Source organism: Neolamprologus multifasciatus, chromosome 23, assembly GCF_963576455.1.
Source record: "Neolamprologus multifasciatus chromosome 23, fNeoMul1.2, whole genome shotgun sequence".
NCBI classification, from domain to species: domain Eukaryota; kingdom Metazoa; phylum Chordata; class Actinopteri; order Cichliformes; family Cichlidae; genus Neolamprologus; species Neolamprologus multifasciatus.
Genome location: NC_140460.1, coordinates 9,324,809 through 9,337,225, shown reverse-complemented (window position 1 = coordinate 9,337,225; position 12,417 = coordinate 9,324,809). Strand labels below are relative to the sequence as shown.

At 36.8% G+C, this 12,417-nt stretch overlaps 1 protein-coding gene across 1 annotated transcript; it reads left to right on the top strand.

Annotated features, from left to right (window-relative positions):
* The first annotated feature begins 578 nt into the window (after positions 1-578).
* anapc4 (anaphase promoting complex subunit 4) lies at positions 579-11,697 on the top strand. Its single transcript, XM_085149904.1, has 27 exons — positions 579-849; positions 2,248-2,363; positions 2,506-2,611; positions 2,693-2,825; positions 2,911-2,985; positions 3,073-3,099; positions 3,195-3,239; positions 3,329-3,413; positions 4,462-4,569; positions 4,663-4,898; positions 5,064-5,106; positions 7,760-7,836; positions 7,925-8,025; positions 8,114-8,165; positions 8,256-8,311; positions 8,442-8,488; positions 8,702-8,758; positions 8,839-8,895; positions 9,019-9,112; positions 9,241-9,338; positions 9,443-9,504; positions 9,587-9,625; positions 9,724-9,825; positions 9,905-9,982; positions 10,110-10,277; positions 11,006-11,129; positions 11,331-11,697. The coding sequence occupies exons 2-27, from the start codon at positions 2,256-2,258 to the stop codon at positions 11,574-11,576; spliced, it is 2,424 nt and encodes an 807-aa protein (XP_085006030.1). The 5' UTR covers positions 579-849; positions 2,248-2,255; the 3' UTR covers positions 11,577-11,697.
* Positions 11,698-12,417: the final 720 nt, after the last annotated feature.

Below are 12,417 nucleotides of genomic sequence, written 5' to 3'. Positions count from 1 at the left end.
TTCCAAAGAATAGGGCCACAATAACTGGACCTACCTTCAGCATACTTAGATCTGATTCTAAGAACAGTTAAAAAGTCTAAATCTAATGACCTGAGAGGTAAAAAAATAAAAAATAAAAATAAATAAATAAATAAATAAATTGCAATAATCTAACCTACCTGATGTGAACACATGGACCAGTTTCTCAGACTCAGCTTGTGATGGGAATTTTCTAACCTTAGATATATTTTTAGTTAAGGTAACCTTATCGATGTGATTATCAAAACTGAGATCATTGTCCAAAATTATGCCAAGGTTCCTGACTTGCTCACTGTGTTTCAGAGAAACTGATGACAAATAAGAAGAAAGTTTTTGTTTTTGACTTTTTGGACAAACAACACGTATTTGTGTTTGTTCTAAAAACATTTGATAAATCCAGCATTCAATGTAATTGATGCAGCTCATTAGTTTGTACAAACATTTTAAATCATCAGATAAATGAGAAGTACAACTTTGTGCCATCTGCACTTTTCCAGTTGTCATTTCAAGTGTCATTAAATTGCGTTTCTCTTTTAGTAAATTTGTCCCTTGCTTTCCGCCGTCGCTCCGCAATGATTGGTTAAAAGAAAAAAAATGGCGGCGTCCGCGTAGTTGTAAAAACATCGCGAAGCCGCATTAAAATTAAAATTTCGGCGGCGCAAGACAATTTGGAACTCACTGTGGCATATTATGGTTATCATATTTCCCCGCTTGTAATGTCCTAAATCATAAAAGATATTATCCATGGCCTTCTTTCTGCATTAGCTTGCTAGCAAAACCGCTAGCATAATATCAGTGGAACAGAAAACTCTCATCTGTCAGCTTTAAACGGTAAGTGAAGCTTCAGTTTAGTTTAGATTTAGGTTGTGGATTAGGTTTAGATATTTTATTTATTTTTATTTTTTAATGCTTGGCTGTTTTTAACAGAGATCACAAGAAGTAACCTCGTGAGGTTCAGGAACCTGTCAGAAAACTATAAAGAAATCAGATTTTTATCAGTCAGTGAATCTGTTTATCTTAATAACTGCACTATAACGGTGTTGTTTAATATGATCTCCATAATCATATTAGAGGTCCACAGATACAAATTTGTGACAACTTAAAGAAAAGTTCTGAATCTTTTGACCCTGTGTTTAAGGGGATCTTTTTTTGGCGTATGAGACAATTTTACGGGCATGGTTTGGCTCCACTTCTTTGGCCTGGATGTTAAGCATAACTCCCAAGGAACAGTAGTGACCCACTGGATGCCGTTGCAGTGGGTAAAAAATTGCAGTTATGTCAGAAATTACTGCAGTTTTTCAAAATACTCTGCTTTACCTTTTTTTTTCCTTTAGAAAGTTCAAAGTATTTTTAGATTTAGTTTCAGTTTATTTGAATCATAAAGACATTCAATTTTAAATTCAATTCAGTTTTAATTATATAGCGCCAAATCACAACAGCAGTTGCCTCAAGGTAATTTGATATGACACCCCAGTACAAGGGCCAGTTCAGTATTCAACTGAAAGTGGCGTGAGTGTTGTGTAGTGGTTACCACCTTTACCTTATTTTAAAGCTCCCTGGTAAGTGAGAGCGTTACATCTGGTGCAAAATCTGCCAAATCAAACTCGTGGATTCATCTTATTTTCAAGGGAGAAAAGGGGGCCACCAAAAGTTAAAAGCTAGTGGTGTGAAGAGGCTAATCTCCCCTGCTACCTTTTCTCAAAGACCCCTAACTGTCTGCTCCCCGAAATACCTGTACAAAAACTTTGGTTCACTGCAGAAACGTTTTCTTTGGACAGGTACAATGAGTATGTTATCTGCAGGTTATATGTTTTATTTAATTTTTTTAAATAAACTAAGATACCTGACTTTAGTTTTTCCTTCAACAACACTAATAATACAATTAAATAGCTAAAAAAAAATTGAAGCTGTTAATTAATTAGTTTAATGTACTTTTTGCAAATAACTGATGGATAGTAGTGTCTGATTTGTGAATTGTAATAATATTGTTGATCAGTATCACAGTGAAAAATTGTTTCAAGGGAGGTAATGAACATACTATTTGTTTCTGCTGTCCAATAAAGAGTTTGACTTAAGCACAGTAGTGTCATTCTTCAACAAAAGCTCAGCTGATTTTTTGGCTTTGACACAAATAAAAGCAAAACTGTACAGAGAAAACGTTCACAAAACGCTTAACAAAAAGTGTGTTTTTCAAGTTGATACCTGTTATTTTTATTAACATTTTTTCAGCCAACAAAATGCCTGCCTTCCGGCAAGTAGGAGAGAAGCAACTTCCTAACCCTGTACTGTGTATGGCATGGTCTCCGAAGAGGGATCTGATTGCTCTGGCCAACACAACTGGAGAGGTAATATTAAAACAATTATTCTGAAACACAGCTCAGTATTCTGTGTGTGTGTGTGTGTGTGTGTGTGTGTGTGTGTGTGTGTGTGTGTGTGTGTGTGTGTGCTTTTTAATACTTTAAATACTTGGCTTATGTTTTTCCATAGTTGCTGCTTCACCGCTTGGCTGGTTTCCAGCGTGTATGGACCCTACCACCCAGTGAGTATACTGGCAAGGAGATCACAGCGATTGCCTGGAGACCAGATGGCAAAAGTAAGGAGTGACTGTGTGCATCTTTTGCTTTTTTTAGTCATGTGTTTGATGGAATCATGATGTAATATATCCTCTCTTCAGTTTTGGCATTCAGTCTTGGAGACACTAAGCAGGTAGTCCTGTGTGATGTTGAGAAAGCAGAGATCCTCCATGTGTTTCCTATGCAAAGTCCTGTAACTTGCATGCACTGGATGGAGGTGATTGAGGAGAGCAGGTATGCATTGATTGTGGCTCAGGAACCAAGCAAATGGTGTGGAGGGTGTGTAGAATAATGAGAGTGATTGTTTGATGTGTTTCAGTGCCCTCAGCTCTTTTTACAACTCTGAGGATGAATCCAAACTCTTTCTTCCCAAACTACCAACTCTCCCCAAGAGGTAACTGCAATATTAATGGCACATGCAATTGTAAGAAAACAGCTCCTTGGATGAATTATTAATATTTGTCCAAACTTTTTTTTCCAGCTATAGTACAACTTCAAAGATCTTCAGGTGGGAAAACATTTTAATGAAATGAAGCTGTTATCTAATGTGTGATTTGATCATTCCTTGCAGCAGCTGAGTCTATTTTTCTATTTCTTTCACAGTGAGGAAAAATCTGATGAGATACTTAAACTCCTAGGGGAAGTCCGGTAAATAATCAGTACATGAACAAACAGTAGTATCTCAAATGCACTGCGCTTTGTAAATGATTTCACTACCTTATGTTGTTTCCATGCAGGCTGAACATACTTGTTCTGGGAGGAAATGCAAGCTTTGTGGAGCTTTATGCCTATGGCATGTACAGGATTGCCACACTGGAAGGGGTAAGGCTTTTTTTGCTTGTTTGCTTGTAAATCTACTTTACACTGATGACATTTTCATTAAGTGGCTTCCAAGTGAAGGAAGACCAAAGGACGCTTTTCAAAATGTCTTTTTATTTTGAGTTTAATAAGAATGTTATGATATCAGCAATAATCAGGTATTGTGACAGTCCTAAATGATATAGATGTAGAGCTGTTAATGTTTAGTTAAAGCATGCTAATCTGGTAAAAGCTATAAGTACATCAGATGGAGTTTATTTTTTTGTTCATGATCCAGTTCTGATAAAGTGAGCAGGCCTGTGAGTTGTTTTTGATATTCTGCCTTGCCAAAGAAAATCCAGGGTATGAAGAGAAACTGTAGATCTGAAGGACTGTTACACCCCTTAAATGTAAGCGTATGTTATCGCAACACCAGCAGCTCATATAATGTAAACATCGGCTGTGTGAGAAACGTAACAAAACAGAAAGAAATGTACTATTAAGCCTATATGCAATGTAGAAAATTGGTTTTATATTTTATTAGCACAATATCTCCAAAGTGGTATGGATAGAGGTAAACATCAAATCAAAACCCTGTCTTCCTCACTGGGCAGGTATTAGCCACCAGAATTAACAATTTAACATCAGACTTCATGTCAAAAGCAAACTATTTTAGGACCGCTCCCTTTAAGCCAACTTTCTACTGATTAGTGGACACTCATAAACAGACAGTGTGAACTATGCTCACAGCTCAGAACCAGGGCTTTGTGTCTGGGGTGACCATATTTCGGACATTGCCTCTCTTTGACATCATAAAGAGCCTCAAATAAAAAGAAGATTGTCTGAAATGGACTATTAAAACCATGCTGACCTTATTATTTAAAACTTTGGCCTTATTTAGTATGGGCATCTACCATTATCAGTAGCTATGTGACAGAAAATGAGAGAAAGAATCCTTTATGGTCCACTTTAAATGGTGAAATAATAAATCCCACAAATTACTATCTAAATTGCACAAAAATAATATTGATTAAACTTTTGCTGCTTTTGTTGCCGTAACTACACCCTGCAGGTTTTGGGAACATGCCGGAGCCTGAGTCTGTCCAGTGATCTTAAGTCTCTGTCTGTCATCACAGAAGTCAGATCTGCTGACGACAACCCAGAGATCTGCTATGTTCAGGTGAGACGGATTGTTTGACTTCGCTATTCCATTTTCTGACATCCTCTCTGCTTTTACCTAAATTTCTCTTAAACCTATGTCTTCTTCTTCCAGCTGGACACAGGGTTGTTGTCAAATTGCCTGCCTGAGGTCACCAGGATGGCACGCAAGTTCACCCACATCTCCACCCTACTGCAATACCTGCACCTCTCACTTACCTGTATGTGTGAGGCGTGGGAAGACATCCTCATGCAGATGGATCTTCGACTCACTAAGTTTGTGCAGGAAAAGAACACAAGCACTCAAGTTCAAGATGAGTTTCTGGAGCTTCTACTGTGGGGGCAGTCCAGGTGGGACAGAATTAAGTTTTTTTTTTCTGCTGTTTGGATTTGCAATGTCTAGAGTGTCCTGTAGATGGTAGCAACACATCTTGAGCCGCTAACTCAGCATGTTGTTCTGCAGCAGTTTGAGGTAAATCATGCCAGACTGCTCTTTTTTTTTTTTTTTACTTGCAGCCCTGAACTGCAGGCTCTTCTCATGAACCAGCTGACAGTCAAGGTGAGGCTACAGTCCCTTCACCGTCACATTCATGGCAGCACATGAATGTGTCTTTTCCTATATTAGTTTCTGCACCATTTGTATTAGTTAGTAACTTTTTTAGCATTTTAGTAACAAAACTATGAATGTGTCTCATTATATATACATTAAACGGTCTGAACAACACAAATTTCTGCATTTCAGTTCATATACTGGCGTACATAAGTGATACTGGGTAAACTTTCAGTTTACCTCTGTACCTTGCTCCGTCTCAGCTCCAACACTCCTTCAAACAGTTGCTTTTTGTCATAATTTTCCCTCTGTGGACTTTGGACATGGAAAACTTTGTTGAAGGAGCCAAACTTAAATACACTTTCAGTTGTGGTCTGAAGTATACATGGGGATGAATGTCATGGTAATTTTTGACTTAATGATTTCTTTGCACTGTTCTTTTTCCAGTGAGGAATGATTGGAAAGCATACGCCTTTAATGACTTAAAAAAACACAAAAATCGGGTGTAAAAGCTTTAATTTATTTGAGGTTTTCACATAGCTGCAAAGGATGGGCCGATATCATGTTATGCCCTGTAGGTATGGTCATATGTATGTCAAGGCAGACGAATTAATACTTTTGGCAGTACAGTATAAATAAAATTAAATTTTATTTATACAGTGCTAAATCACAGCAGCAGTCTCCTCGACGTGCTTAATATTTCTCTGTATACAATACAGGGAAAACCCCCTATGAGTAAGCACTTGGCGACAGTGGTAAGGAATAACTCCCGTTTAACAGGAACACTACCTTCCATTCTTCAGCTTCACCTAAAATCAACAGCTAGACGGTTGAAACTTGGGCAAAGTTGGGTGGTCCAGTAGGACAATGACTCCAAATACACATCAGAACTGGTTTTGAAATGGATAAAGCAGGCTTCTTCTGAAATGGCCTTCCACAAGCTCTGACCTGTGGAAAATCTGTGGACCTGCCAGGAACCCAACCAATTTAAAACGAACTGAACCAATTCTGCCAAGAAGAGTTAGAAAGAGGGAAGAAAGTCATTATTCTATCAACACCAGTCCCTTTTTTTCAATTTTCTTCCCCTTTTAATAGTCCTGTGTGTCCTCTTTTCTCTTTATGCACAATTACAGTTCACATAAATCTATTTTGACCAATAATTTTGAAAATTGCCAGTACAAAGTCTTATGGAATCTTTCCATTTAAGAAATGTCCTTTTACAATGGCTAGCCACTCCCCAACGACTGGTGTTATCCAGCCTTATCCTTATTGTTTGTGTTACTGGGTTACCAGATTTTCTCATCTGGTCTTGCACAAATTTTCTTTTTGGAGTGAAAAATAATTCTCATCCTCCATAAAAAAAATTCTCTCCACTGAGCAGATCTGTAGGTGCTGGCACTTGTTTTACACATATTTAACCAATCTGTTCCATCATTGTAATATTTGCTTCCATCAGATCTTAATGTATCATAGAATGTGTCTTAAGGGATTGCAAGCTGATTCTTGTTTTTTAAAGTTGTTAAAGATGTATGCCGTGTAATTACTCCACCCTGGAAAAAGAACAGTTCAGAGAAATCATTAAAGTCCTAAATTACCATGACATTCATGCCCATGATAAGTGTGTGAGTGCAAGCATCCCAGGGAACATAATGTTTTTCTTGAGAAGCCTGTGGTATTTGTGTATTGTATGCCATCTTGTTTATCTGTTGCACTTTAAATGTGTCAATTTTGCATGGCCCCTGCAATGAGAAGTGCCAGGTTACTTCCTGGTTAAATAAAGATAAATAAATAAATAAACCTAACACACAGACCTACCTAAACTCAGCTCTACCATACATTTATCACAGCACAGACAGTGTGTGACAGGTCAGATAACAAAGCTGAAGTGTCACACAGCAGCAGTGTCTATTCAGAAGTGAAAGAATCATGCATTCGTTTACTCATCTGACACAACTCCCATGGCTTAAATAAATAACAAATCAATCCTAACATGGAGACGGGATGTAACAGCAAATAACATTGTGTATATCACTGTCTGAGTCACACTCTAAGCACTATAATAAGCTGCCATGCTGTAGCTCATGTCTAATAAGCAAATTAAGTGTGTATCTGTATAGGCTGTGACATCTGTAATTTTTATAATAACCTACTACTGAAAAGGCTACTATAATAACCTACTACATCTTTCATACTATCATTATATTATGCTGCTATCCTGTATATATTGTACTTATTTATTGTCTGAGTACTACAGTTGTTTAATTGTACTTTTTATATTTTACATTTATATTTATTTTGCTTTTTGCACCAAGGGAGTGGCACTCCAATTTCGTTGTACTGTGTACAATGACAATAAAGGCTATTCTATTCTATTCTATTCTATTCTATGTCACTTTCAGTACTCTCACATCTCATAGGATAGGTGTGAGTACTGTGTGCCATTCTCTCAGTGCTGTGAAATTATCCAAATCAAGGCTTCAAGTAAATTATGTAAAAAGGGGCTTTTTGTCCAGTTGGCAGAATACCGTCACTTTAACATATTGATGAAGCCAGCAATGTTTTGTCTCAGATGTCTAAAAACGGCTTAAGAAGCATTAGGGTATAAGACTTTGTGAGAAGTTGAAAATGATGTTTTTTTATTTAAAACTAATTTCTATCACAGGGATTGAAGAAGCTTGGACAGTCCATTGAGTCTTCCTATTCCAGCATCCAGAAGCTAGTAATAAGCCACCTGCAGAGGTATTTTGTCTTTTACTTTTCATCATGGCTGCCCTACCCTTTGACTGGTTGTCATTTTAAATCTGTCCATCTCTTTTGCTGGCTGCAGTGGCTCAGAGGCTCTGTTGTATCACCTCAGTGAGGTGAAAGGAATGGCCCTGTGGAAACAAAAGTTTGAGCCCCTCGGCTTGGATGCAGCAGCCATAGAAGGTGCATTTCAGGACATGCACAATGATTTAAAACAGGTTTTTTTTATGTCAGTAGTCACATGTGTGTATTTTATTTTATTTTATTTTAGGCGCTATCACAGCAGTTGGATCCTTTTCCCTGAAAGCAAATGAACTTCTGCAGTAAGTTCAGGACCGTAATTGAGTAATGTTCATGCTTTTTACAATTAGTGCTTCTGTTTTCAAGTATAATATAACTTTTTTGCTATTTAGGGTGATTGACAAGAGTATGAAAAACTTTAAGGCCTTTTTCCGTTGGCTGTATGTAGGTAAGAAATAAAAAAAAAAAAAGAATTGTTGATCTTGAAACATTTAAAATAATTAATGTGCATGTATGGTCTTATTTATAGATTTGCAAATTACTGTTCATATGCTCACACACTTTTTGCTTTCCCACAGCAATGCTCAGAATGTGTGAGGAGCATGTGCCACCAGAACTCAATAAGGTGAGCTTTATTTTTTTATTTATTAAATGTTTACTAGAAGCAGTTAACAAACCGTTCCTCCTGTTCTACGTATGGTAATCTACATCCCAGCAAATGAAATGCACAAATTGACATAAGGAAAATAATGTTAGAAATAATGTTATTTTGATTTAAGTGTTCATGGGATTATTTTAACATCCATTATTTATTATAACATGTTGTTTAACTCCTTAGATGACTCAGAAGGACATTGCCTTTGTTGCTGACTTCTTGTCTGAGCATTTTAGTGAGGTGAGATCAGCATAATAGCAGAAACATGCTAATAAGTTTAAAGACTTTTTTAAACTTTTTAATTTAATGTGGTTTAACAGAATGAGGAACTCTTCGGTCGTAAAGGGAAGTACTTCAACGTAGAACGAGTTGGACAGGTAAATGGTTTTGTAATGTTTATCTTTAGCTGGTCTTTTTTTGTTTATTTGTTTATTTGTTTGTTTTTAATGGAACTCCTGCTTGACCGCATAGTGGTTTGTCTTTCCTAATAACATTTACAGTACCTGAAGGACGAAGATGAGGACCTTGTGTCTCCACCCAACACAAAGGGGAACCAGTGGTTGAAGTTTTTACAGGACAGCACACACCTGAAAGGTGAATTATCACCTTTGTGCGTTTTGGAGTTGGGTTAAATTTTTTGTTTGGCGTGAAACTACTTAGATGTTGATTGTACTCAAAATACCTGTTAGTCACCTGATTAAATGCTTCATTGGTTTATTTAGGGAGCCCTTTGCTGTTTCCTTCATATCCCCAAAAGTCTTTGCACTTTGTCAAGAGGATGATGGAGAATGTGATTGAGGATTGTCTACAGAAACCTGCAGTAGGTTTTGTGCACTGTAGATTTCTGCAGTCATTCAAAATATAAGGCTGGCTGGCAATGTTGTGTCCTCTCTCCTCTTAATTGTTTTGTTTCTTTGTGTGTAGGAAGTAATTGGAAAGTCTGTAAAACAAGCCATCTTTTTGCCCTTGTACAACGTGCCAGAGAGGTATAATCCTATGTGTAAAGTCTGTTGTATTTTAAATATAAGCCATACACTGAGACTAAATTTGTATTTACCTGTTTTTTAGCTCCGAGAACACTCCTCGGCTTTTTGAACTTCCATCTTTGTATGTAAAACACAAACATCCTACAGTTTTTGGGGTTTTTTTAATCTGTAAAAGCAAAATGGGGTTTTAATTAATGTTATTCATTTGTCAATCTATAGGTGGAATGACAAAAAGGCCAAAATGCATTATGTTGTGTTTTGCATGCCAGAGATTTCACCCCACAAACTCTACCTGTTACGCAGAGGAACTGACCCAAACAGGTACATTTCTGTAATTCAGTAAGTACTTTTTAGATATTTGCTTTTCATTTCTAACCTCATTTTTTTTATATTTTTGCAGACCTATCCCAAATAGTGTCATGTCGATTAATCTCACCCATCACCTTGACAGTGGGGATGATGGAAATGCTGTAGACCAGTGAGTCACGTTTATGTTGTTCCTTTACTGTATGAACAGATATAAACACAAAGAAATGTGTTTATGAGAAACGTGTTTATGCAAGGCCAAAAGATTTTAAGGTGTGTTTTGATTTTTTTTTTGTCAGGTCTCATTATTTTTACAGCTACCTGGATGCTCGTTTTTATGACGATGAAATGCTAACTGTGGTCTTACAAGGATCTGAAGAACTCAACGCCAGGCGTGTCCTTGCTCAAATTCCAATTTCTTCCAGCTTAAGCTGTGAGACAGAATTCAACTGGGAGCCAAACCTGAGGTTTGTGTTTGCGAATTTTTTTGATTTATCTTCATTTAAATATTTTTCTGACATTTAAAAAAAAATACAGATACACAGGTACATGACACATACATCATCAACGCAAACACTCTAGGAACACCAGCGAGTCCCATCCAGGTGCAGTCTGTAGGTTGATTACCTTTTTCTTGCATCCCAAATTAGAACTTAAATGGCCCACCTCAAATATAAAACACCCTACTTTTATTTGAAGTAAGGAAAAAGTGGATTTGTAATTTTGTTACTGTTTACTCTACAAAAGTAGTGCCAACATTCCTTTTTGAACATTGCCTGGACATCCTTCCATTGTTTTACTTTTATCAAATTATTTTTTAAATTACATAATTTCACTCACCAAAACTGAAGCACTGAACAGGACACGACAAAAATTGTCCGGTGCTCATAGTTTGATAATCTTGATAATCACATTGCTCTCAAACCATAACTAGTTTTTGCCAATGACATAGCATTGCTGGTAGTCACAACCATGTTTGTTGTGTTTATCTAATTAAACCACCAATTTTAAGGTGCTGAACCTCAAAAGTGTATACATATCACTTATAAACTACTCACATGTTCACAAATTATTAAGTACTATTTTATTAAATCTTTTGGAAGTACTTAAATGTAAATGTAGTTGGTTTATGACATGTTGTAAAGCTAAAACTTTAACTTTAAAGTGCACATCTAACCTTGGCATATATTTACAGGCTGGACCAACAGAGCAGTTCCATCCCATCCCAAGGCCTGGTGTTGGGTAATCAGTGGCGTGAACTGGAAAACATGAAAGCCCAGTTTGTAGCTGTTAATGGAATCCGCAAAGTGGCCTGTGTGGTAAGAATTCACATTATATTTAGTTTATGTGGATTTTGTTTCACGATATCATGAGTCATCTTCACTGCTGTGTTTTTCAGTGATCAGTCTAATGTCGTTTAAGCCATTTTCAGTCTTCTCATGTTTCTCCGGCAGTGGGGGAAATCCAGTGAATGAATATTGTGGACTGTGGCCAAACATTTACTTTTTCTTCCCCGGCAGCTAAGTACCAATCTGAGGCACATACGTGTTTTTGAGATGGATGTGGAAGATGAGGATGAGGAGGGAGCTGACTCACAAAATGCCAGTGCTGATCAGGAAGGACTGGAAGCTACCATGAGCAGCCAGGGACAAGGAGAGGAGGAGAATTTGGAGGCTGAAGGTGGGGCTGGAGAGCAGGAAGAGGGAGAAGGTGTTTTTCAAAAATCTGAGGAGCACCTGGAATCAGAAGAGGCCCTGGATAGCTGAGAAGCTATCTCCAATAAATTAATCTACAGCTTTCTTTTTTTGTTACTTACGTTTTGCTGTTATTGTTGTAGTTTTTCACAACATTTGTAAAACAATAAATAAATGAAGGTGTAAAAATAAAGCTACATTCTCATGTTTGTTTTATCTTGACTAGTATTTTTTTTAATGGGGTCCCACAGGAATTGACCCACAGCGAGCATTATTTTAAAATATTTGGATCCTTTTTATACATAAAGTTCTCAATTATACCTTAATAATAATACTATAAAAGTTTTGTCATCAGATTATCAGAAGATGAAGGCTAGTATTTCATTTTACACTGCTATGTAAAAGTCTTTTACAATCCCTTGTAAAACCTTTTACTTTTTTGATTTTTAGTAATTTACAAATTCAGCAAAACTTCTGAAGGTCTTTTTCTTTGAATGAAAAAGCAACCAATGTCCAAGCATTTAATCTGTTCCCATTTATTTAGCTGATACTGTGAAAAAGGCAAAAAAAAAAAAAAATGACAGTTTAACGAGCATAAAATGTAAATTTATCTTGGCATAGTGTGCAGCGTGTCCTTAAAAAAATCTGAGGATACTCCATAATTGGAGGGTAACAGAAGCAGCAGGCCTACAAAGCGATCTACATCTGATCAGCGAGTTAATTTTTTTCAGAATTATTCGATTTTTGACCTGTATCCCAGTAGTTATAAATGTATAAGACTGTACCCTGGCGGCTAATTGTAAATATGTAGTAAATCACAAATAAACATTCAAAATCCTGCGTTTAGGAGTTCATTCATATGTTACAATGTGGTTTCTGTAGCCAAATTTTCGATTCATATCTATAACGGTGT